This window comes from Chiloscyllium plagiosum, chromosome 1 (assembly GCF_004010195.1).
Source record: "Chiloscyllium plagiosum isolate BGI_BamShark_2017 chromosome 1, ASM401019v2, whole genome shotgun sequence".
NCBI lineage: Eukaryota > Metazoa > Chordata > Chondrichthyes > Orectolobiformes > Hemiscylliidae > Chiloscyllium > Chiloscyllium plagiosum.
In genome coordinates, this window is record NC_057710.1 from 91,609,419 (window position 1) to 91,636,826 (window position 27,408).

The 27,408-nt window shown below is 41.4% G+C and overlaps 1 protein-coding gene across 7 annotated transcripts in view; it reads left to right on the top strand.

The window, feature by feature from the left end:
• The window catches only part of gabra2a (gamma-aminobutyric acid type A receptor subunit alpha2a), a 254,455-nt gene that overhangs the window by 166,015 nt on the left and 61,032 nt on the right, over window positions 1-27,408 (top strand). For all 7 annotated transcript variants that reach the window (XM_043691791.1, XM_043691775.1, XM_043691784.1 and 4 more), the window contains one exon: window positions 3,985-4,067. In XM_043691791.1, the coding sequence (XP_043547726.1) occupies window positions 3,985-4,067 (83 nt within the window). The remainder of the gene's footprint in view (window positions 1-3,984; window positions 4,068-27,408) is intronic.

Consider the following 27,408-nt stretch of genomic DNA (forward strand, 5'->3'; position numbering starts at 1 on the left):
AGATTTCCTGCCCCTGCATTCATTTCATAAAATAAATTGTACCACACTCTCATGTTTAATTTCACTTGCCATGTGCCTTCCAATTGCACCATTCTGTGCATGTCCTTCTGAAGCTTGTTAGTATCCTTCTAACTATTCTCACGTCTCTCAGAGATATGGATAAAGCAGGGACAGGAATGGTTATTGCAGGTTCTGGGACTTAGCTGTTCCAGTAAGAACAGAGAAGAGGGTGAAAGATGGGTAGGTGTAGCATTGTTAATCAAGGACAGTATTACAGTGGCAGAAAGGGTGTTTGAAGACTCTACTACTGAGGTAGTGTGGGAAAGGAGAAGTCACCCTGCTGGGAGTTTTCTGTCAGCCTCCAAATAGTTCCAGAGATGAACAGGAAGGGATAGCAAAAGTGATTCTGGATAGGAGCACAAGTAACAGGGTAGTTGTTATGGGGTCTTTAACTTTCCAAATATTGACTGGAAATACTATAATTTGAGTACTTTAGATGGGTCAGTTTTTGTCCAGTGTGTGCAGGAAGGCTTCCTGACACAGTATGTAGACAGGCCAACATGGGGCGAGGCCACATTGGATTTGGTACTGGGTAATGAACCTGGCCAGGTGTTAGATTTGGAAGTAGGTGAGCATTTGGATGATATAGACCACAATTCAGTTATGTTTACTTTAGCGATGGAAAGAGATAGGTATATACCGCAGGGCAAGAGTTATAGCTAGGGGAAAGGCAATTACGATGCGATTAAGCAAGATTTTGAATGCATAGGATGAGGAAGGAAACTGCAGGGGATGAACACAATTGAAATGTGGAGCTTATTCAAGGAACAGCTACTGCAGTGGTTGAGCAAGAGAGCCGTGGTTTACTAAGGAAGTTGAAACTCTTGTCAAGAGGAAGAAGACAGTTTATATAAGGATGAGAAGTGAAGGCTCAGTTAGGGCTCTTTAGTTACAAGTTAGACAGAAAAGTCCTAAAGAGAGAGCTTAGAAGTGTCAGGAGGGGACATGAGAAGTTGTTGGCAGGTAGGAGCAAGGAAAACCCTCAAGCTTTCAATGGGTATATCACGAATAAAAGAATGACTACAGAAGGATTAGGGCTAATAAAGGACAGTAGTGGGAAATTCTGCGTGGAGTCCAAGGAGATCGGAGAAGCGCTAAATGAATACTTTTTGTCAGTATTCACACTGGAAAAAGACAATGTTGTCGAGGAAAATTCTGAGATACAGGCTACTAGACTAGATAGGATTGAGATTCACAAGGAGGTATTAGCAATTCTAGAAAATGTGAAAACAGATAAATCCCTTGGGCCAGATAGGATTTATTCTAGGCTTTGATCTTTCTGTCGTCATTGTCTACAGGAATAGTGCCAGAAGACTGGAGGTGTGCAAATGTTGTCCCTTGTCCAAGAAGGGGAGTAGAGGCAACCCTATTAATTATAGAGCCTACTTCGGTTGTGGGTAAAGTGTTGGAAAGGGTTATATGAGATAGGATTTATAATCATCTAGAAAGGAATAGGTTGATTAGGAATAATCAACACGGTTTTGTGAAGGATAGGTCATGCCTCACAAACCTTCTTAATTTCTTTGAGATGGTGACCAAACAGGTGGAGGAGAGTAATGCGGTTGATGTGGTATAGATAGATTTCAGTAAATAGTGTTTGATAAGATATCCCACAGTAGGCTATTGTACAAAATATGGAGGCATGGGATTGAGGGTGATTTATTGTTTTGGATCAGAAATTGGCTAGCTGAAAGAAAACAGAGGGTGGAGGTTGGTAGGAAATGTTCATCCTGGAGTTCAGTTACTAGTGGTGTACCACAAGGATCTGTTTTGGGTCCATTGCTGTTTGTCGTTCTTATAATTGACCTGGATAAGGGCGCAGAAGGATGGGTTAGTAAATTTACGGATGACGCTAAGATTGGTGGAGTTGTGGATAGTGCTGAAGGATCTTGCAGGTTACAGGGGTACATAGGTAAGCTGCAGAGCAGGGCTGAGAGGTGGCAAATGGAGTTTAATTCAGAAAAGTGTGAGGTGATTCACTTTGGAAGGAGCAACAGGAATACAGAGTACTGTGCTAATGGTAAGATTCTTGCTAGTGTAGATGAGCAGAGAGATCTCAGTGTCCGTGTACATAGATCTGTGAAAGTTGCTACCCAGGTTGAAAGAGTTGTTAAGAAGGCATGCAGTATGTTAGCTTTTATTGGTAGAGGGATTGAGTTTTGAAACCACGAGGTCATGTTGCAGCTGTACAAAGCTCTGGTGTGGCCACACTTGGAGTATTGCGTACAGTTCTGGTCACTGCATGATAAGAAGGATGTGGAAATGTTGGAAAGGGTTTAGAAGAGAAGATTTACTAGGATGTTGCCTGGTATGGAGGGAAGGTCTTACGAGGAAAGGCTGAGGGACTTGAGGCTGTTTTCGTTAGAGAGAAGAAGGTTGAAAGGTGACTTAATTGAGACATATAAGATAATCAGGGGGTTAGATAAGGTGGACAGGGAGAGCCTTTTTCTTTGGATAGTGATGGCTAGCATGAGGGGACATAGCTTTAAATTGAGGGGTGATAGATATAGAACAGCTGTCAGAGGTAGTTTCTTTACTCAGAGAGTAGGAGGGACATGGAACGCACTGCCTGCAACAGAAGTAGATTTGCCAACTTTAAGAGCATTTAAATGGTCATAGGATAGTCATATGAACTAAAATGGAATAGTGTAGGTTAGATGGGCTTTGGATTGGTTTCACAGGACAGCACAACATCTTGGGCCAAATGGCCTACGCTGCACTGTAATATTCCATGTTCTGTGTTCTATTTACCTTATTTCTAAGTTTTGCATAAGCTGCAGTGAAAGTGTTTATTTTATTGTGGTCAAATTGAGTTGTGTAAAATTATTCATTTACAGAGAAACATGAAAAATGTGTTAAAAGCATCAAAATGTTTTACTGTTAAAGTCAGTGCACTAATTTAGTTTTCTTTAGCTTTGCCTTATAAATATATACGAAGTACAAGTGATTTGTAATTGGAGATTTGAACAAAATTGGAACAGTAGGAGGGTGCATTTCTATTTTATTGACGTCATGTCATATTGCTGTGACAAATTGATTAATCGGTATCCTTAAAGTACAGTAAGGTCACTTTATGTACAACAGAGACCGTATGAGTCTAAAGAAGCAAACTCTCTGGTATATCTATTAATATTAGTAAAACCTGTAAAACAAAATTCTGCTGGTTGAATTAGCCTTATTCTTCTATTGAAAATGTCAGTTACAACAGCATGTGGGCTGTAAGATTTAGAAATAATGCAATGTAATTCTGATAACATGGATTTGGACATGAGGCTATTTGAAATGGAAGCAGGGGTAGGCTCCCAAGCCTGCTCCACCATTCAAATAAAGTCAAGGCTGATTGTTGCCTTAACTCAACTTTCCTGCCTGCTCCAATAATCCAATATCATTCCCTTGTGGAACAAAACACTACACAATTCAGCCTTGAATATGTTCAAAGGCAAAGTCTCCCCTATACTTTGGGATGGAGATTTGCAAACATTAATAATCCTCTGTGAAAAAGAAAAAACACTCCTCATGTTTTCCTCCTTTTTGGGCGACTCCTTATTTTCAAACAGTGCCCCTCATCCTCGATTCCCTCTTAAATGGAAACAGCCTCAGGATTTACCCTCTCAATGCTCCTCTGAACCTTATGTTTGAATAAGATTATTTCTCATTTTGCTAAACTCCAATGAGCAGAGGCCCAAACTACTGAATATTTCCTCATAAGGTAGCTCCTTCATTACAGGGATGAACCAAGTGAATTTCTCGAGCAGACTCCAGTGGATGGGGATCAAAGTGGTATATGGTGATTGAACCAATGCCCTTGACAGTTGTCACAAGAATTTGTGCTCTTAAACTCCATCTCCTTTGCAATAAAGATATTCATGGCATGCTATATAACACTAGTACTTGTATCTAGTCACTGAATGTGTGTTCCCACAGGCTTACTGTCCAAGCAGAATGTCCAATGCACTTGGAGGATTTTCCAATGGATGCACATGCTTGTCCCTTGAAATTTGGGAGCTGTGAGTATTTCAGTTTGATCTTGTTAATTTGACAACATTTGTTCCATAATTTTGAGCCTAATGATTTGTTATTTTTAGTTTATAACTTAGTAATTAACTTTGATCTAAATGCATGGTCTTAACAGAGATGCTTATCCATTTAAAGTAAGTTAACACCTCTTGCATTATTCATAAGAAAATTTGTGTTCTATTTAAGTGTTGTACATTAATATGCATAAATATAATTTCAAACCTATTGTATTCTGCATAACGTATTTTTATATCACAATCTTCTCAAAATCAACAGAGGAGAATTTACAGATACAAAAAACGAGCGGCCAACTTGTTAATTCAGTTTACACGATTGCACAAAGTCTACTTTATACCTTGTGAGTTCTCAGTTTAGGATTGCCTCTTACATCTCTGTAATTGTCAACAGTGATTCTCAGAATACTTTGTGTTCCTGATGCTAGAACCTTACAACTTATTGTGGTTTCTACAGCAACAGATGCCAAGTGGATAGCATTTCTAAAAATTCAAATATCATCCCTTTCTCTATCTCTTTCTCCCTCCCTCCATCTCTTTCCTTCTCACCTTTTTATTTTGTTCTTTTTCTCCCTTCCTTCCTTCCCACCTCCCCTCCCTATTTGTTCCTCCCTCCACCTTCCTTCCTTTCCTTTCTCCCTCCATCCCCTCCCCCTCTCTTGTTCGCCCTTCCCTTCTGCCCGCTTTGCACTTCTCCTTCCCACTTCCTTCCCTCCCTCCTTATCTCTCCCCATTTCTCAGCCCACCCCCTCATTTCTCCCTCCCTTTCTCTTCCCTCTCTTTTTTTTCATATATCAGCCTGTCTTGTTCCCATGGCTGATAGTGTGGTTGGACCTTCACAGGTAGGTAGTTGTGGAGTTTCTGTCAGATAATCCTGCAGTTTGGGTTTCATTATCTGCTGTGGAGATTTATTTTGACAGCCTGGAGATTCCTTTGGTTGACAGGTTTGGTTTTCAGTGGCGGGAATTGAACCCGGGTCTCTGGCGCTGCGAGGCAGCAGTGCTAACCACTGTGCCACCGTGCCGCCCACAATTTATTTTGACAGCCTGGAGATTCCTTTGGTTGACAGGTTTGGTTTTCAGTCGGGGAGCACTCACTCCGCAGCAGGCTGCCATCACAAGTAGGTCACCTAATTTTACTCAAGGAAATGTGTGATGGGGGGAATGGCAAGGAGTCTTATCCTTGGCCCTGAGGTGTGCCAAGACATGGCAAGGCGCCAAGGGTGGTTATCCTTCCCGAACTCCTGCTATTGGTCTTCATGAAGCTTGGGAAACCTAAAGCAGCCACAAATAACACTGCAAAACATATTATGTATGGGTGGCATAGTGACCCAGTGGTTAGCACTGCTGCCTCACAGCTCCAGGGTCCTGGGTTCAATTCCAGCCTCAGGCCACCATATGGGTGGAATTTGCACATTCTCCCCATGTCTGCGTATGCTTGCTCTGGTGTCCTCCCACAATCCAAAGATATGTAGGTTAGGTGAATTGGCCATGCTAAATTGCCCATTGTGGTCAGGGATGTGTGGATTAGGTGCATGAGTCAGGGATACATGTAGAGGAATGGGTCTGGGTGGGTTACTTTTTGGAGGATCAGTGTGGACTTGTTGGGCTGAAGGGCCTGTTTCCACACTGTAGGGATTCTAATTATTGTATCTGAGATTGCCAATCTCATTAAGATATTTAAATGGTCAACGTGCTTCCTGTGAGCAGGTTGACTCTTCCTCCCTTGTCATACCACTAATCAACACCAAGATGAGCAGGTCAAGTCAAGCTCTAAATTTTTAAGGTTACAGCATTTTACATGAAGGCACCCCCAGGCCTTTGGGGTTAAAACTCAGCCCTGTAGTCTCTGACCTGTTTCTGGACCCTTGCCTATGAAATGGACCAATTTTGCAGGAATTTACGAGCAGCCCAATGAGGTTACTGTTCTGGCTTTATTTTCTGTCCCATCTGATCTCCACAATCTAAGCGTTGAGCGCTTATGAAATGAAATTATTCCAGACCTGTAAAGTGTCTCCACTTTAGTTCAAATTGCATGTTAACCCTTGCTGATGGACCATGATTGGCAGCTGTGGGGAGTCTCTGAGAGTTTTCTGTTACTCGGAATCAGTAAAGACAGATGATAAAATGAATCACACTCCTGTTCTTCTGAATGCAGACCAAGGACACGGGGGATTTTATCCTATCCCCACTCTTAAATCCTGAGATTTGCCCAGAAGCCCCTATTTTGTCCTAACTGAGTGCTGAGAACTGCTATATAACGACTTAAAATTTGTCGGATGCACTTTGTATGTATTTCCACAATTAAATTTCAGCGGGTGACTGACAAACTTGCAGTGGACCGGGTGGAGATTTCAAGAGGTTAAAACTGTGCTAGTAGCCAATTTAAAGCCAGTGATTTCCAGGTTTGCTTCAAATGAGTTTGACTGGCTGCATCTCTCCTTGTTGGGAGAAGGGATTTAGCAAATAAAACATGTTAATTACTCAGTTCTTGCAATATTTTAAGCTGCATTCAAATTTTGACAATGTTTGTTAACATCTCCCGGAAGTTCTCAGTGTGCCAATTGCAAATGTCCGTACCCCTAGCAGCACTGCCTGTGATATCATTCATCCCATTTGCTCATATTTATTGTGATTCTTTGAACGCTGCCATGTTTTATATTGTTCAAAATCATGTAACATCAGGTAATAGTCCAACAGGTTTATTTGGAAGCACTAGTTTTCGGAGCAGTGTTCCTTCCTTCGGTGGTACAACATTAGGTGTTTGGAATAAAAGCCTGACAGGGCTCAACAGTCTGGCTGCAGGAATTGTTTGCCCTGACTGGGAGAGTCCAAGTAAAGGGGTCATGGTCTCAGGATATGGGGCAGATCATTTATGACTCAGATGAGGAGAGATTTCTTCATTTCCAGGGTGGTGAACCTGTGAAATTTTCTACGACTGAAGTCTGTGAAAATAAGCGATTATGTTCAAGAAATAAATGAGTAAATAGTTTTCTAAATAATAAAGGTGTCCATGGGAATGGGGACAGAGTGGGTATGTGGCACTGAATTAAAGGATGAATCATGACCATGCTGAGTGGTGAAGCAGGTTATCGATGGGCTGAATGGCCAATTCCTGCTCCTAGTTTCTTTGTCTCTGTGCTTCTGTAAATATAATGATTCGGAGATGCCGGTGTTGGACTGGGGTGTACAAAATTAAAAATCACACAACATGAAAGGAGTGAAACTATCACTGTATTCTAACAGATGAAAGGCTTAACAGACAATCAATTCTTCAATGTATAATTTCAGTTACATCACACTGCAAATTTTTGCTATAAATTCTGTGTTACGATCGAGCCCTCCACAATCACCTGATGAAGGAGCGTCGCTCCGAAAGCTAGTGTGCTTCCAATTAAACCTGTTGGACTATAACCTGGTGTTGTGTGATTTTTAACTCTGTAAATATAAAGTGATATATTTACATGATTGCTGTTGATGTTCAGAGCCTGGATTGGAGAAGCCTGTCACTGGGTAGGAATATGTTCACAGTACTTGTGTAAAGTTAAAAATCACACAACACCAGGTTATAGTCCAACAGGTTTAATTGGGAGCACTAGCTTTTAGAGCATCGCTCCTTCATCAGGTGGTTATGGAGGGCACAATTGTCAGACACAGAATTTATAACAAAAGTTTACAGTGTGATGTAACTGAAATTATACATTGAAAAATTCCTTAATTGTTTGTTGAGGCTTTCATCTGACAGGGTTTTTAAGAAGGCCTACAGTGTTTTAGCTTTTATTAATAGAGGGATCGAGTTCCGGAACCATGAGGTTATGCTGCAGCAGTACAAAACACTGGTGCAGCCGCACTTGGAGTATTGTGTACAGTTCTGGTCACCGCATTATAAGAAGGATGTGGAAGCTTTGGAAAGGGGACAGAGGAGATTTACTAGGATGTTGCCTGGTATGGAGGGAAGGTCTTACGAGGTAAGGCTGAGGGACTTGAGGCTGTTTTCGTTAGAGAGAAGAAGGTTGAGAGGTGACTTAATAGAGACATATAAGATAATCAGAGGGTTAGTTAGGATGGACAGGGAGAGCCTTTTTCCAAGTATGATGACGGTGAGCATGAGGGGGCATAGCTTTAAATTGAGGGGTGATAGATATAGGACAGATGTCAGAGGTAGTTTCTTTATTCAGAGAGTAGTAAGTGTATGAAATGCTATGCCTGCAACGGTAATAGATTCATCAACTTTAAGTACATTTAAGTCGTCATTGGACAAGCATATGGATGTACATGGAATAGTGTAGGTTAGATGGGCTTCAGATTGGTATGACAGGTCGGCGCAACATCGAGGGCCGAAGGGCCTGTACTGCGCTGTAATGTTCTATGTTCTAATACTATGATAGTTTCACTTCTTTCATGTGTAAATCACAAAACCTTTTTTTTAAAGTTGCATTCTCTGGTTAACTGTAACAATGGGTGTTAGCTAGACAGTACGTTGAAGGTGTTAGCCCCCTGTGTTCTCTGTCTTTGTCATAATGTTTAGACTGATTGTAAACTAAAAAGTGAGATAACAGAGTTTTACATGAATTCATGCAGTTTTTGAGCAAAGTACAATGTAACTCTGCAAGTCCAAAATCACACCACAAACGTATATGTGTGTGTGTGTGTGTGTGTGTGTGTCTGTCTGTCTGTCTGTCTGTCTGGGTTGGGGGGTCAACAGTACTTGTGGTAAGAATTTGGTTTGTACTCTTTGACTGCAGTAAGAATTGGGTCAGAGTGATTGACAAGCTGTCTGGGATCTGGGAGGAGGAATGAGCCAAACATTGACACCAACAGTAGCCTGCCGAGGAGAGAGACCCGCAGACCGTAAACAGAGAGGGATGTAGAGGCAGCAGAGGGGTCAAGACTGTAGAATAAACTACCAGTGTCACAGGGTGTACAAGCAGAACTCAACTTTATTAATACCTGTGAGAGTTGGGAGACTTCTCTGACAGCTCCTAAAAAAAAGCTCCTGCTCTCTGCTGAACAATATGACAATGCATCACCAGTGGCTGTGAAAGTGGCCACAGGAGGAAATGGGTGAGATCCTTATGAATACTTCACATTGGTACTCAATAAGGAAAAGAATCAGGGTGATGGGATGCTTAGAGAGGGGTATGTTAATATTCTAGGGCATGTCAATATTGAGAAGGAGAAGGTGTTTGGTGTCTTGAAAAACATTAAGATGGTAAGTCCCATGAATGGGATCTCTCCCAGGATACTGAGGGGGGCAAGGGAGGAGATTGCTGGGGCCTTGACAGAGATTTTCGTATCCTCTACAGCTACAGGTGAGGTCCCAGAAGACTGGAGATCAGTCAATGTTGTTCCTTTGTTTAAGAAAGGCAACAGGGATATACCCGGAAATTATAGGCCAGTGAGCCTTACATCAGTAGGAGGGAAATTATTGGAGAAGCTTCTTCAGCACAGTATTGCCTCGTATTTGGAGAAGAATGGCTTTGTTTGGGATAGTCACTGTGGCTTTGTGCGGGAGTGGTCTTATCTCACAAACTTGATTTTTTTTTGAGGAAGTGATGAAGATGATTGATGAGGGTAGGAAGTGGATGTTGTCGACATGGACTTTACTAAAGCATTGACAAACCCTAACCACCCGACACCTAGAGGAAGAATGCCTCATATTCCACCGTGGGACCCTTCAAACACACGCGATCAATGTGGATTTCAACAGTTTCCTCATTTCCCCTCACCACACATTATCCCAATCCCAAGCCTCCAACCCGGCACTGCCCTCCTGACTGTCCATCACCTTTCCCATCTATCTGCTCCACCCTCCTCTCCGACCTATTACCTTCCCCCGCACCTTCATCTACCTATTGCATTCTCAGCTATCTTCCCCCCATCCCTACTCCCCTCCCATTTATCTCTCAGCCTCCCGGCCCATGAGCCTTGTTCCTGATGAAGGGCTTATACCCGAAATGTCGATTCTCCTGCTCCTTGGATGCTGCCTGACCTGCTGTGCTGTTCCCGCACCACACTCTCGACTCTGGTCCTGAAGATTGAGTCACATGGGAGCCAGGGAGAGTTGGCAAGTTTGATACAAAGTTGGCTTGGTCATAGAAGACAGAAGGTAGTGGTGGAGGAGTGTTTTTATGCCAATGGTTCTGTGTCCAGCTGCAAGGATCAGTGCTGGGACCTCTGTCATTTAAAGTATATATAAACGATTTGGATGAAAATGTAGCTGGTCTGATTTGTAAGTTTGCAGCTGACACCAAGTCGGTGGAATTGTGGATTGTCAAAGGATATGACAGGACATAGGTCGGTTGGAAAGTTGGGCAGAGAAATGGCAGATGGAGTTTAATCCGGACAAGTGTGAGGTAATGCTTTTTGGAAAGTCAAATGCAAGAAGAAAGTCTACAGTAAATGTCAGGATCCAAAGGGGCATTAATACACAGAGGGATTACGTGGTGTAAGCTCATAGCTCCCTTGTCGTGGCAACACAAATGTATAAGGAGGTAAAGAAGGCGTACAGCATGCTGGACTTTATTGGTCAGGGCATTGAGTATAAACGTTCACACATCATGCTGCAGCTGTACAAGAATTTAGATGGGCCACATTTGGAGTAGTGTGCAGTTCTGGTTGCCACATTATAGGAAGGATGTGGAGGCTTTGGAAAGGTGCAAAAGAGGTTTATCAGGATGTTGTTTGGATAGGATTTATAATGAAAGGTTGGACAAGAGGTTGTATTGTTTTCACGAGAGCTTCAGAGGCTGAGGGGCGACCTGGTAGAGATAAATTAAAATAAGAGAGGCATGGGATTGGGTAGATAATTGAAATCTTTCTTTCAGGGTAGATAGTGTCAAATACATTTGGGCAGAGGTTAAAGGTGAGAAGGATAAGGTTTAAAGGAGACGTGTGAGGAAAGCATTTTTACACAGAGGGTGGTAGGTGCCTGGAACATGCTGCAAGGCATGTGTTAAAGTGCGTATAGTAGCAAAGTTTAAGAGGCATTTAGGCTGACACATGAACGTACAGACTATGTAGGGGTGGCACTGCTGCCTTACTGTGCCAGGGACCCTGCTTCAATTCCACCCTCAGGCGATCGCACACTATCTCTGTGTCTGTGTGGGTTTCCTCCAGGTGCTCCAGTTTCCTCCCACAATCCAAAGATGTGCAGGTTAGGTGGATTATCCATAGGGAATGTAGGATTACAGAGATAGGATAGGGGAATGGGTCTTGGTGAGATGCTGTTTCAGAGAGTCAGCGTGGACACAATGGCCTGCTTGCACAATGTAGGGATTCATGTAAAGGCAGATGGGATTGGTTTGGAATAGCATCATGGTTGGCACAGATGTGATGGGCTGAAGGTCCTGCTCCTATGCTGTACTGTTTCATGTTCTACAGGATGCTTGCCAAGGCCCACTGTATGTCAGCTTCGCTGCAGTCAAAATCAGTCAGATGGCCTGGCTGCTCAGGTTTGAATGTCTGGCTGGCTTTCCACACTCCTGCCAATCCCCACACCTCTGAATCAGTTAAGGGTATTGGTAACCTGTATGAAAATGCAGCATGTGAGAAGGAAAGATTTCTGTGCTGTATTCCAGGGTATCTACCAAGATTCTTTCATCCAAGCTACCCAATGGCTTTTAATATGCAAGCAGACTTGAAGGACAGTGATTTGAAGACAGAGGATATCCCTTTATAACTAAGCTGATGACATCTGTCGGAAACCCAAGCAATGAAGCCCAAAGGGTTGTAACAAAAGCAATCTGGCTACCAGATGCATCATTGAGCAATCAATTCTCTCATGTGAGACAACAAAGCTTCATTCTTCCTTTTCCTACTGCTCCTACACTGGAGCAACTGGGTTGGTTTCAGATGAGCCCGAACCTGCCCTCTCAGATCTCTGCTCTGACTGCCATGTTATTGTTAGTTGATGAACCCTTGGGGTGTTTGATCCCCTGAGAATCCTGACAATGATCATTCTGATTATGTCAACCCTTAGAGACAAAAGGAACAACTGATTGGTTAAGAGTGGGTGACAGATATAGAATTATTACATTAGAATCCCCACTGCTATATTCATCTTGCCTAGGGGCCCGTCATATTTCACTTTTAACACTCTGCTGAAGTTCTGCTGTAACGGTAGCCATGCCTCACCAGGATGTATTTGACTGCCGTCACTTTCAGCTGCATAGATCTGCCCACAGTATCCACGGAAGAACATTCCTCATGGTGCGGCTGCTGTAAACCTAGCCATGCTTGAGATGAACTCTTTCATGCTATCTGCAATGATGAACAGAGTGCAGGGAATGCTGACAGTGCATCAGAAATTTTCCATTGGCCCTCCATGATGATGATTTTCATTGACTTTCTTCAGGATTGAGCACTTTGTGTCCAGCTGAACAAGGCTTGGAGAGAGCATCTGCCATCCAACACACACTTGCCACAATTGTCACTGGCACAATTGGCTACTTGTGATGATGCATAAGCTGTGAATCGCTGGGTAGTGTCTGGCTGTCATCTCACTGGATCTGGGGAAGTGTGAGTCTCAGTGCTAGTACACGACAGGCTGTGCTGTGATGGGGCACCCACAGGAGAAATAAATGCTGTGAGAATTCATCATCCCCATGGTATAGCACCTCATGTTAAGTACACAAATAGTATAGAGGTGCCGGTGTTGGACTGGGGTGGACAAAGTTAAAAATCACACAACACCAAGTTATAGACCAACAGGTTTATTTGGAAGTACAAGTTTTTGGAGCACTTCTCCTTCGTCAGGAGCAGCACTCTGAAAGCTTGTGTTTCCAAGTAAACCTATTGGACTATAACCTGGGATTGTGTGATTTTTAACTAAATACACAACCATCTCGGTGGAGGTAAGAAATACGGTGAAGTAGTACTGACAAGGTAAGAATGTTGAAACTTATCACAATGAAGATAGTCATCAGTTAACATAAATATGTGTTATTTGACATAAAAACTGATTATATTTGATTATGTTAGTTGGTAATTTGCAAGTTGCCTTCTCGGGTGACCAAGGATACTGAAATGCTAACTTCTTCATGTGAAGTTCAAGAAATGTTTTTGTGGTGTTCTGTGACTTCTTCTGCACTGGACTGGCTCTTTAACTAAGCAGATTTTGACTGTTGAATTGGGACAGCATCATGTCAACTGCTGCATATTCAACACGAAAACAAGAAGCTGTATTATTATGAGGTGGCTCATGGAAATAACTATCTGACACACTGAAAACACTTCCAGTTCGGCCTCTCAACAGGAGACAACCCCTCTACTGAGTGACTGTCCAAGTAAACATCAGTCAAACATTCTGAAGAGCTTTTTCTAAATAAAAGGTTGAAGATTACCTAGGTTGAGTGTGCCTGAAACAAAGGTGAGCAAAATCTGACGGTTAAAAGAACAGAAGGTCTGGTGTTGCAGAAAGAATGTAAATAGTCAACACTATGGCAACACTTGACTGACGATTCCAGCATGGAGCCCCAGCAAAACAAATAGCTGGTCAATAGAAATCTCTTGGACAACAAATGGGGACGACAGAAGATAGTGGTTATGATTTTAAAAGTCAGCTGTTCAAACATTATAGAAGCATCCTTGATTCAAGCTTCATTAGTTGCCGTTCACCACAGGCCAGAGGCAGGTATTTCACTGGCTATTGCACAGTTTTCAACTCAGTTCATAAATCTACAATAACAATGCAGTACCTGACAGCAGACTGCAGACCATGATGACAGCCAGACCAATCTCCAAGGCTCTAGCATGTAATAATATTGTAACTATTTACCTGGATGAAAGTGTTTGCAACAAAACACAAGATGCATCAGACAATCCTGGATAAAGCATTCACTTGACCAGGGCTCTCTCCACCTGAATCAACGTCCACTTTGAATGTATCTCCTTCATCACTGAGACATTACGTTCTCAGTATGAATAATGCAAAGATGCACTTCAACAATTTAACAGTGATCCATTGTCTCTCTCTCTCTATCTCTCTCAAGATATGTTACCAAAATCAACATGTGCAACAGTGTTGCAGGAGCATCACCCACTTCAAATGATGTGTTTACAGCAGTTCAGGGCAAAATACTATCCATTTCCCTAAGTATTTTAGAGACGAACAATGAATATGGTTTAGTCAGCATTGCTCAAATACCATGATGTAGTAAAAAGTAATTTCCCATAGTCTAACATATGGAGCAATAAATGCATTTCAGCAGTATCTAGCTTTGTTTTTAAAGACATTGCAAAGGACAAAATTCCAGATGCTATCAAATCTGAGTGAGTTCCAAAGTTTGAAGAAACAGTGAATAATGATTTGTTGCTGATATTTTGTTCAGATTTTTGAATAAACACATGTTGAAATGCAACCGCAGCTGCTCCTGTTTGTAGATCAACCTGACTTACAGATGAGGAATGCTTGTCAGGATCATAAAGAGGCACAACTATCCAATCATGATGTGATGGACAGTGGATTCTGGCAATCAATTACTTTCAATGACTTCAGGTTTTGAACTGGTTTCCATCCAAGAACAAGCAGTGTTTCTTTCTGAAGCCTGGCAAACATGGCAGTGAGAGTCCATCATTGACTAACATTAGGTTTTGGGACATAGATTTTGTGGATAGCAATGAGGCAAGATAAAAGTTAGTATTTCGTTGATGTACTGATTTGTTCCAAATCCACAAAGTTATTAAAAATCTTCAGACACATTTGCCAAAATATTTAAAATGTCAGAAGAATAGTCCCAATATATCACTTATATGCAATCTAAATTTGCATGTCAAGTTTCCTTTTCACACTTACACCTCTCATAACTTTGCCTTTCCACCAGGGTTTCAGTCATTCACAAAGTCTAATAGAATCATGAAGGTTTGTGGAAGAGGAAAGAGTAATTCATTAAATCTGTGCCAGCACTGTTGTACTATGGGAAGGATTCAAGACCAGTTAGCTCTGCATTTAAGACATTTACATAACACCATGACGTCATGTTCTGGTATAAAAAGGTACTAACCTCGACATCAGACACTGCGTGTAGCAGAGTAGGCAGTCAGCTATGCCTAAATCATGTAAAGTTACATTAGTCAGCACAGAAGCCAGATTGTGTGGAAGCCTATGATATTATTTAAGTGTAAGTAGTTAACAAACTGCAAGACATCTGTCTCAGCAAGAATCCGACTCTTCATATTGTATGTTGTAGGGACTAACATATGGAAAAATCATACAACACATCCATCAGTTCCTTAGAAAAATCCAACAGTGATGCCACTACGCTGTAATCTTATTACAGCTATGTGCTTTTCTCCCTTTAATATGTTTATCCAATTTTGTTTTGAATAATGAAATTGTCTATGCTTAAGCAGTTCATATGTCAAGACATTGCATATTCCAAAGACCTCATGCCAAGAGGTAAGTTATTATGGCAATCCACTGTTTCCACCTACAGTCATCCTTAGAGGGGTAGCAGAAGAATACATCAGAGCTGTCCACCCTGTGCCAAGAATGTTTGATTTCACGTTTGGCTGTATTCTAAAAGGAGACAATTTATTCCATAGCTGCACCTTTTGATCACTTTTTTTTCATTTGAGGCATCCCTGAATAGCCTTCTGTGCTGCATTGCCTCCCACACCTAATTACCCCTCCCTTCCCCAATCCTTCATCCCCACCCCACAGATACCAAGTTGATATATTGGGTCAGCTTCCAACCAGCCAAATCCACTGTGAATGTGAATACTGTGGTCAGGCCAGACATAGAAGTTAATGATGAATAGATTTCCATTACATTTAAACCCCCAAGATGTTTTGATGTATTCTACATGAAAGCAATTCAAAAAACATTTGAGGTCATTGACACATGTAGCAGTGAACTAAATGCCTAATGTTTTACATTTATTTTGCCTTACAAATCACGTCAGACTAGTAACACCATTCTTGTCTGTATCATAGTGTTGTCTGAAGTCGAGATAAAGATTGATCTCCAAAGCTGTGTTCTTGGGGAATTATATCTTGTATCTGCATTGAAAATCACCAAACCATATGGTTGTAATATAATTCATGCTGTTCCTGCCATTTTCATTGAGTTGTTTTTCGATTTACCCCAAGTCTTCCCTACGATTGTTGCTCACTGATATGTGACGACAATGAGTTTTGAATCTTGCAGTTTTATAATTCCTGTTGCCACTGATGATCTATCACTCAGAGAAACTCATAAATACTCTAAATGATGCAGCTTCTTAAAGTTGTGTGCAGTCATTTGAATATGCAACTACCGTTCACAAAAATGCTCATTATTTATGAGATGCACTTCATGTACAAAAGAAGCAACAATAGCAGATGTGGAGAAAGGAATAAATCATTTTACAGCTCAACAGAACACTAATGGTAGTAACTTCCCATTAGTCATAGAGTCATACAGCACAGAAACTGACCCTTTGGCCCAAATCATCCGTACCAACCAGGCTCCTTGAACTGAGCTAGTCCTATTTGCCTGTGTTTGTTCCATATGCGTCTAAACCTTTAATATCCCTATACCTGTACAAATGTCTTTTAAATATTAACATTATACATGGCTCCACTACTTTGGCAGCTCATTCCATATATGCACCATCCTCTCTGTGAAAATGTTGCCCCTCAGCTCCCTTTAAAATCTTTCCCTTCTTACCTTAAGCCTATGATGTCTAGTTTTACACTCCGCCACCCTACGAAAAAGAACCTGGCTCTTCATCCTATCCATGTCCCTCATGATTTTATAAACCTCCATAAGGTCACTCCTCAGCCTCCTACACTCCAGGGAAAAAAAGAAGTCCCAATGTATCTAGTCTCTCCTTTATACCTCAACCCTTCAGTCTCAGTAATATCTTTGTAAGATTTTTTTCTTTGCACCCTTTCCAGTTTAATAATATCCTACCCATAGCAGGGTAACCAGCAATGTATATAGTGCTCCAAGTGTGGCCTTATCAATGTGTTGTGCAACCGTAACATAATGTCCTACCTCCTGTACTTAATGTTCTAAATGCTGAAAGTAAGCATGGCAAATGCCTTCTTCACTACTTCATCTACCTGTGACACCACTTTCAAAGAACTATGTACCTGCACGTCTAGGTCTCTCTGTCTGACAACACTCCCCAGGGCCCTACTATTTACTGTGTGAGTTTTGTCCTACTTTGACCAAAATGCAACAACTCGCATTTATCTGCATTAAACTGCATCTGTCATTTCTCAGTCGCCTGGCCCAGTTGATCAAGATCCTGTTGTACTCTTAGATAACTTCTTCATTGTCCACTATACCAAGAATTTTGGCATCATCCACAAACTTAGTAACCATGCGTCCTATATTTTTATCTGAACTATTTACATAGCTGATGATCAAAAGTGGACTCACCACTAGCCCTTGTGGCACAGCGCTGGTCACAGGCCTCCAGTCTGAACAATAATACTCTACCACCACCCACTGACCTCCACCGTCAAGCCAATTTTCTATCCAATTGGCTAGCTACCCCTGGATCCCATATGATCTAACTTTACTAACAAGTCTACCACGGAAATTTGTCAAAGTCCTTGTTAAAGACAATGTAGACAATGTCTACTGCTCTGCCTTCATCTATCCTCTTGGTACCTGGTATAAAGAAGAGACACAATTTCCCACACAAAAAGTGATGCTGACTATCCCTAATCAGTGCTTTCCTTTCCAAGCATATAGATCGTTTCTCTCAGATTCCCCTCCAAAAAGTTATCCACCACTGACATTAGCCTCACCAATGTGTTGTTTCCTGGTTTTTCCTTGCAGAAGTTCTTAAATAACGACATAATATTAATGACCCTCCAGTCTTCCAGCACCTGAATTGTGGCTGTTGAAGATACAAATATCTCTGCTAGGGACCCCACAATTTCATCCATTTCTTCCCACAATGTCCTGGAATACACTTATAGTCATAAATTCACACAACATGGAAACACACCGTTCGGTCCAACTCATCCGTGCTGACCAGACATCCCAATTTCACCTAGTCCCATTTCCCAGCATTTGGCCCATATCCTTCTAAACCCTTCCTATTCATATACCCACCCAAATGCCTCTTAAATGTTGCAATTCCTCTGGCAGCTTATTCCATACGTGCACCACCCTAATCGTGAAAACGTTATTCCTCGGATCCCTTTTAAATCTTTCCCCCTTCACCTTAAACCTATGTCTCTTGTTTTAGACTTGCCCCACCCTTGAACAAAGACCTTGTCTATTCACCCCATCCATGCCCCTTATAAACCTCTACAAGGTTCCCCCTAACCTCTAATGCTCCAGGGAAAATAGCCCCAGCTCTTTCAGCCTCTCCCTATAGCTCAAACCCTCCAAACCTTGAAAATCTTTTCTGCACCCTGTCACATTTAACAACAATTTGGAGATGCTGGTGTTGGACTGGAGTGTACAAAGTTAAAAAACACACACAACACCAGGTTATAGTCCAACAGGTTTATTTGGAAGCACTGGCTTTGGGAGCGCTGCTCCTTCATCAGGTGGTTGTGGAGTATAAGATCGTAGGACACTGAATTTATAGGAAAAGCGTGGTGTAACTGAAATTATATATTGAAAAAGACCTGGATTGTTTGTTAAGTCACTCATCTTTTGAATTGGGCATGTTGGTTTCAGTTCTTTCATATGTAAATCACAGAATTTTCTTAAAGTTACATCCCCAGATAATGCACTGAGGGTGTGAGGTGCCCTGTGTGAGGCTGTCTGTGCCACAATGTTCAGATTGATCCTAATCTAAAAAAGGGATTTACAGAATCTTACATGGATTCATGCAGTTTCTGAGAAAAATAAAATGTAAATCTATAAGTACAAATTCCCCCCACAAGCTTATGTATGTTTGTGTGTGTGTGCATGCGGGCAGGGGTGTATGTGGGAGAGTGTGTGTATGTGTAAATTGGTATAAGTCTGTGGGAGTGGGCATGTGTGAATGTGGGAGTGGATGTGTGAGCATACGTGAGAGTGTGTGTGTCTGTGTGTGTGTGTGTTGTGATCCCCATGGGTAATGCAGTCGGCTATCAGCCTCTGCTCGGCCACTTTACGCCGTTGCCTGTCCCAAAGTCCACCTTGGAGGATGTTCACCCGAAGGTCCGAGGTCGAATGTCCCAGACCACTGAATGAAAAAATAATCAATACCAAAAGATGGCTTCATTCATAACCCTTCAAAACCCAGTTAGTTGTCTAAACACACATACACTGTACTAACTATAAACATGCAAACATGCACAACCACGTGCAAATTCAGGCCATGGTACACCCACCACCGGACACCTCCGTATCTCATTGATAAATGCATCAGCAATCACGTTTTTGCGACCTGCCACATGCATAATTGTCAAAGTGAATGGCTGCAACAACAAGCTCCATCTAAACAGTCTGGCATTTTTGTCCTTAAATCTTTCCACAAATGTCAATGGGTTGTGATTAGTGTATACGATTGTGTATCTGATGCATTGCTGGGAATATAAACACGGAAATATTGTAATGCCAACACCAAGCTTAAAGACTCTTTGTCCACTGTTGAATATTTCTATTGATGAACGTTCAACTTCCTGGAAAAATACCTGATGGGTCTTCCTCTTCCCTCGTCATCTTCCTGCAGGAGCACTGCACCGACACCCACATCACTGCCATTGATAGCCACCTTGAAAGATTTTGTGTAATCTGGTGTGGCTCACACTGGGGCAGTGGTTAACATCGTTTTTAGGCTGTTAACTGCCTTTTGACAGTCCGCTGTACACTGAAACTTCTTGCCTTTTTTAATAATTCAGTGAGTGGCGCAGCCGCACTATTAAAGTTTGACACAACTTTCGGTAAAATCCACTCAATCCCAGGAACAATTGTACTGCTTTATTCGTCGACAGTGTGGGAAATTTGCCAGTTGCTTTCATTTTCACATCCCATGGAGCCATTTGCCCATGTACAATAACATGGCCCAGGAAGATGACTTGGGATTTGGCAAATTCACTTTTAGCTTGGTTTACCACCAAGCCTGCCTTCCGAAGTCATAGAGTCATAGAGATGTTCAAGCCATTTGCCCATGTACAATAACATGGCCCAGGAAGATGACTTGGGATTTGGCAAATTCACTTTTAGCTTAGTTTACCACGAAGCCTGCCTTCCGAAGTCATAGAGATGTTCAGCATGGAAACAGATCCTTCGGTCCAACCCGTCGATGCCGACCAGATATCCCAACCCAATCTAGTCCCACCTGACAGCACCTGTCCCATATCCCTCCAAACCCTTCCTATTCATATACCCATCCAAATGCCTTTTCAATGTGGCAATTGTACCAGCCTCCACCACATCCTCTGGCAGCTCATTCCATACACGTACCACTCTCTGTGTGAAAAAGTTGCCCCTTAGGTCTCTTTTATATCTTTCCCCTCTCACCCCAAAACCTATGCCCTCGTGTTCTAGACTCCCGACCCCAGGGAAAAGACTTTGCCTATTTATCCTATCCATGCCCCTTATAATTTTGTATACCTCTATAAGGTCACCCCACAACCTCCAACGCTGCAAGGAAAACAGCTCCAACCTGTTAAGCCTCTACCTGGCAACATCTTTGTAAATCTTTTCTGAACCCTTTCAAGTTTCACAACATCTTTCCGATAGGAATGAGACCAGAATTGCATGCAACATTCCAACAGTGGCCTAACCAATGTCCTGTACAGCCACAACATAACCTCCCAACTTCTGTACTCAATACTCTGACCAATAAAGGAAAGCATACCAAACACCTTCTTCAAAAAAGTAGAGGACCCAGCACCGATCCTTGTGGCACTCCATTGGTCCCAGGTCTTCAGTCTGAAAAACAACCCTCCACCACCACCCTCTGTCTTCTACCTTTGAGCCAGTTCTGTATCCAAATGGCTAGTTCTCCCTGTAATTCCATGAGATCTAACCTTGCTAATCAGTCTCCCATGGGGAACCTTGTCGAACGCCTTAATGAAGTCCATATAGATCACATCTACTGCTCTGCCCTCATCAATCTTCTTTGTTACTTCTTAAAAAAAACTCTGTCAAGTTTGCGAGACATGATTTCCCACGCACTAAGCCATGTTGACTATCCCTAATCAGTCCTTGCCTTTCCAAATACATGTATATGCTGTCCCTCTGGATTCCCTCTAATAACTTGCCCACCACTGCGGTCAGTTTGATAAATGCTGTAAATGTTCCTAAATGTTCCTTCCATGGGTGACTAAAAATCACCAGGTCATCAATGTACACCACACAGTTGGGTAATCCGGCAATGACCTTATTAGTTAGTCTCTGAAATGTGGCTGGAGCGTTTTTCATACCAAATGGCATGTGTTTGAACTGATACAGTCCATGTGGCATTACGAAAGCTGAAATAGCCTTTGCTCTCTCTGACAGAGGTACTTGGCAGTAGCCTCTGAGCAAGTCCAACTTAGAAATGTAAGTTGCTTGACCCACTTTTTCGACACAGTCCTCCATCTGTGGAATTGGATATGCATCAGTCTTTGTAATGGGCTTGTCTTTGCGATAGTCCATACGTAACCATTGGGTACCATCTGGCTTTGGCACCATGACTATGGGTGAGCTCCAGCCACTGTAACTCACTTCAGCTATGCCATCTTAGAGCATGCATTCTATCTCCTTCTGAACCTCTGCCAGAGGGTTATGCGTATAAGGATGTTTCTTAATCAGAACAGCACTTCCTATATCTGCATCATGCACAATTAGGTCAGTCCTTCCCAACTTATTTCCGCATATCTCCCCATGTGATAGTAATAACTCTTTCAGGTCATTTTGTTTTTCTTGTGGAAGGTGCCTCAATAATTTATCCCAATTTTTGACAACTTCCGCATTGTCCAGTTTGATTTGAGGAATGTCCTACTCAGAATCCTCCTGAACTTGGTTCTTCCTTCTGTGCTGTAATCTCCTCTTGCTTTCCTTCGCTATCAAATTACCCTTTAAGCATATTCACACACAACAAAATCTGTGAGATTTCTTCCTGTCTGGAGTCCTGGTCAAGTAGTTTACCTCACTCAATTCCTTCTCGATTTGATAAGATCCTCTAAACCTTGCTTTTAAAGGCTCACCTGTTACTGGAAGTAGCACGAAAACCTTATCCCAATTGCCAAATTGTGAATTTGTGATTTCTTATCTGCTTCCTGTTTCATTGTATGCTCTGATACTTTTAAATGCTGCCTGACCAACTCTCCAGCTCTATTTAATTGTTCTCTAAAATTTGACACATAGTCCAAATGGGTGGTCTCTTAATTCTGACTCATTAACTTCTCCTTAATCAATTTTAATGGTCCTCTTACTTCATGCCCAAAAATTAATTCAAATCGACTGAGTTTGTTTGATTCACTCAATGCATCTCTGATTGCAAAAAGTACAAACAGAACTCCCTTATCCCAATCATCTGGATAATCCTGACCATAAGCCCTCAACATGGTCTTTAGTGTTTGATACCATCTCTCTAGCGCTCTCTGCAATTCCGGTTTGTATGCGGTAGATTTAAATTGCTTTACTCCCAAGTTATCCATAACTTCCGTGAATAGTTTGGATGTGAAGTTTGATCCTTGATCTGACTGGCTCTCTATTGGTAATCCGTATCTAGTAAAAAAATTTAAGTAATGCTTCTACAACATTTTTTGCTATGAATTTGCGTAATGGAATTGCCTCTGGAAATCTAGTCGATGCATCCATTATTGTTAATAAATACTTATTCCCACTTTTTGTTTGAGGTAGTTGACCTGTGGGATCAATGAAAGGTTCCTCAAATGCTGGAATAGGTATTAAATATGCAGATTTTATTACTGCCTGTAGTTTTCCGATTAGCTGACATGTGTGGCATATCTGGCAAAATTCAACCACAACCTTGTGTAGTCCAGGCCAGTAAAAATATCTCTGTATTTTAGCCTGTGTTTTCCTCACTCCTAAATGACCTCCAAGTGGGAGCTCCTGTGACACTTGCAGCATCTCCTTTCTATACCCTACTGGCAAAACAATTTGATGAATCTCTGCCCATTTCACATTTGCTTGAATGTATGATGGTCTCCATTTCCTCATTAAGATATCATTTGTTAAGTAATAAAACACAGGAAGCATTCACTTTCTTTCTTTGAAAATGCTTTTTGATATAACTGTTTTTCCTGATCTTTCTGCTGTAATTCAATCAACTTAGCAGAGCTAAAGATACTTGCATATTTACCTATTTGCTCCTGTTCTGTTCCACTTATCTGATTGAGAAAAGGTCTCGGATAACACTATGTCAGCTTCCTTATCTGTGTCTTTTGATTTCTCCTGCCTCAGCTTGTGCCTCTGTGATCTTGTGATCACACAATCAGGGAAAATTCCTGGATAAACATTCTCCAGGTCTTCAGTTGCCTGCATCTCCACTGGCTTTTCAACTAGAGTAGGCAGCATACATACCGGTGAATCAGCTATATCATTTGTGAGGACAAATTGTATTCCTGGAGCTGAGAGTTTTGTCTAGTACTCTTACCACAAATTCTCCACTCTCCTCTAGACTCCCTAGCTTCAGTTTACATATTTCCTGTTACTAGCAGGCAATAGACCCTCAGGAGTGCATATCTCCTCATCCTTCAGCATTACAGACTGAGAGGATCCTGTGTCCCTTAATATTGTAATCTCTTGGCTTATATGAATAAACTTTACTCTTGGATGGATATTTTTAAGCAGATCTGGCACTTCCTCCTTAATCAACCTCTGATTATCTTGGTACACTCTGAGGCAGTTGTCAAACTTCCCTTATGCTTTTTGTTACTAGTCCAATAAAACTTCCAGGTCTTGTCCTATTTTCCTACATCTGGCTTTCTCCTCGTCCACCAACACTGATTTTGTGTGGCCCACTTCATTACAATGAAAACAACTAAGCTTTTTAAATTCTTTGTCCCCCACAAGGATTTCTTTTTTACCCTGTGATAAGTTATCTTCACTGAGATCTACCTTTCTCTTTCAACGTGAGGATTTCTCTTTGCCCCAATTTCTATCCGTCATGGACTGAAATTGATTCTGGAAGCCAAATCGAGTTTTATGGACCACTCATAATCATCAGCCATTTCAGCTGTTAACCTTGCTGCATTAACTATCTGTTCTTCCACATGAGTTTGCATTACTTCCTCATTGAGCCTATCCTCAGCCTTTATCTCCAGCCTTTTAAGCTGACTTTCCTTTTTAAGTACTGGTTTTTGAAGTTCAAAAGCTCTCTCTTTTTCTTACTCTGCTTTCTCTTTTGTCCTCTGTTCTGCTGCTCTCTCTTTTTCCCTCTAGATGTCACAAAGCTAGTCCCTTTTTTTCTCAAAGCTGTTCCTTGGCCCAAGGAGACTCTGCCCTTTTTTTTCAGAGGGATAATAAACCTGGCCAGGCTCTGATCAGTCTGGTTTGGTACAGAGATGAAAAGGATTTTGAGAGGCCCTTTATTTACATGTAAACAGATGAGACTTCAGGCCAAAGGGATCATGTCATAGAAGTGACCTGTATAAAGAAAGAGGAATGATCAGCTGTCCAGCTAGCTGAGCTGAGCAGTTTAGTTCAGTCTTGAACTGGTTGGAAGTTCAACAGGGAGCTATGTGGAAACTTTCTCTCTTCTGTTTTTAGTCGTAATTCAAGATATTTCATTCCTGCTGCCCTTTCTTTATCTCTCACCTCTAACTCAAGCTGCTTCATTTACAATTGAATTCTTGCCATCTCTATAGATTCTGATGGTTACTCCAGCAAGTTTAAATGCTGAGGTACTGCTGTAATTATCTCTCCTTTCCTCACAGAAGCAGGCAGTTTCAATTCTAGCTTCTCTGCTAATTCTTGCAACTTAGTCTTATTCACTTTTTACAAAACTTCCAAAGTCACTGCATCCACATCCAGAAAACTTTTGGCAACTGAAACAGCCATTCCTATCCCAAGCTTTGTCTACCTAACCAAGCCAACACCCGAAATAAAGATACTAGCACCTACCACTCACAGTGTAAAATCCTGGACGAGATTCCAATCTGTTATGGACTAAGCCAGACCACTCAAAACATTCTTAAGCAGGCAGCCCCAGACCATAACTTTGTAATTTGTTTTGTTAAATGTACAGTCAAAATTACCCAGATTACTTTAGCTAGGTTGACTACTAGATTTTAAAACAGACAAAAATCTATTCACAAAATTACACATTGAAACACAAAAAAAAGAATAAAGAACCCCTACAGAGCTCAGTCTATCCAAACTAGACTTATTATGCTGTTCCGAATATACACAACAGTCCCAATAAGTAAACTCCCTTTTCAAACCAGTGTAAATGGAACACATGCTTACTGGTTGAAATTGAAGGGAAGAAAAGAGAGAGTTTCCAAACAGCTCCCTGTTGAACTTCCAACTAGTTCCAGACTGAATTAAACTGCTCAGCTCAGTTTTGGTGTCATCTGGAAACTTACTAACCATTTCTCCTGTATTCACATCCAAATAATTTATATAAATGATGAGAAGCAGTGGACCCCAGCACTGATTCTTGTGGCACACCACGGGTCATAATCCAAAAACTATTCCTCCACCATCACTCTCAGTCTCCAACCTTCAAGCCAATTTTGTATTGACTCAGGGATTTATTACCCTTTTAAGACCCCCAACATCTCCTGTTCTGTAACGTGGACTTTTTAATGGCTATTTTAAAATATTTCTACTTTACTGGACAATTCCATTCAGACTCCTTCTCAGCAAAGTTATAACTAAAGCATTTTTGTTTTCCACCTTTCGATACATACACTTCTGGTTTTGAAGGAAAACCATTTTGGAAATCGAGATTTTTTTTCACATTCTTTTGTGTGCATTATTGTCTTTTGTTGATAGGTTATTATCATGACCATCATGGCTGGTTTGAGGGTATGTTAACTGTTATGATTAAGTCAGGGGCAAAGCACAAAGGAAATGTAAATCTTTGTCTTCCTACAGTTAAAACAATGTCACAAATATTTTAATTTTAAAAAGTGAGATGTTCAAGAGATTGTCAGCCAGCTATGTGTTAGAAGTCTCACTGATTTTTCATTACGTTTGGACTTTTATCAATTTTGAATTACAAGCTGGGAATGACCTGTGGACTTTATGACAGCATGTGGTAAAAGGTAAACAAAAGGCCAGGCAAATTTAGTTTGTGGTGCCAGGCCTGGAAGCTAAAGCAGGCTGATACTTGATTTTAAAGGTTCTAACAGACACAGCAACCTTGGGAAGAACATTGTGTTTAAGCAGATAGTAGAAGTCAGCTATTAATAAGTTTAGTGCCTGACAGTTGGTTTCGGAACGTTTGTTATGGACCCACGTTGAAGCAGAAGACAGCGCTGAATGGAAATTGAGACCTTCGGAAGATTTGATTGGTGGATCAAGAAGAATCAGATTGAATCTGTTTTTTTTTCTAAGTATGTTTTCTGGGAGATGGTTTTTGGCTGTTGCTGTGGTTTGAGAGCTCCCTGCCTAATCTGCACCAGTTTCCACAAATCCAAAGAGTGAATGCTGCCTTTGTCTGGGTGAACCAAGAAAGTGACCCAGATCAATGTTTCAGAAAAGCATCCAAGGAATCTATATTGATGCCTGTGAGGCAATACATCGTGAAAGCCATTTAAGTAATCTGGCTGATTTTCTTATTTTCTTTTAATTATCGATTCCCAGTGTTTGTCTGTCTGTCTCTTTTGTGAATGGGGACTGAAAATAAATGATTCTGGTTTAAAACACAGACATTAATCAGCTTACCATGTTGTTAATTTTTTCCCTGCCAAATTGACTGTGTATTTAATAGACAGTTAAGTCTTTTGTTTATGATACATAACTATTGCCTGAAAATTAATTATTTGCCAAGTCTGGGATTGGTTATTCAAACATTTGGCTAGGAACCATTGGAGTGACTATTTGGGAATGTTTGACTGTTTTATTTAACAGAGTTATGAATATGAAGATAGAAAGTCTAATTTGGTTCGACTTTCTGTCTCTGTTGCAATAAGATATGCAGCACTGCTGCAGATTTTCAAGGTTACAGAACTCATTTCTCTCTTCCCATCCAGTTGGTGTGGAGGTTGCATAATGGAGTCATCAGGCATGGTCACAGAGGTAGCCCTTGTCTTCCAGTAACTATCCTTCCATCTGGCCCCTCAAATGCAGCAATCACATGACAGTTCTTAAGGACATCGGCATCAGGGCAGCCACAGGGTACCTGCTGCTCACCTCCAAGATGTGCTACTGGTGCTTACTTGCACATTGATAGAATGCAATTCTTTCCTGTTGATGAACTCAGCTACTGTACAAAGTGGCTCGTTTGACATAATGTGTATAGTCTATCATGTC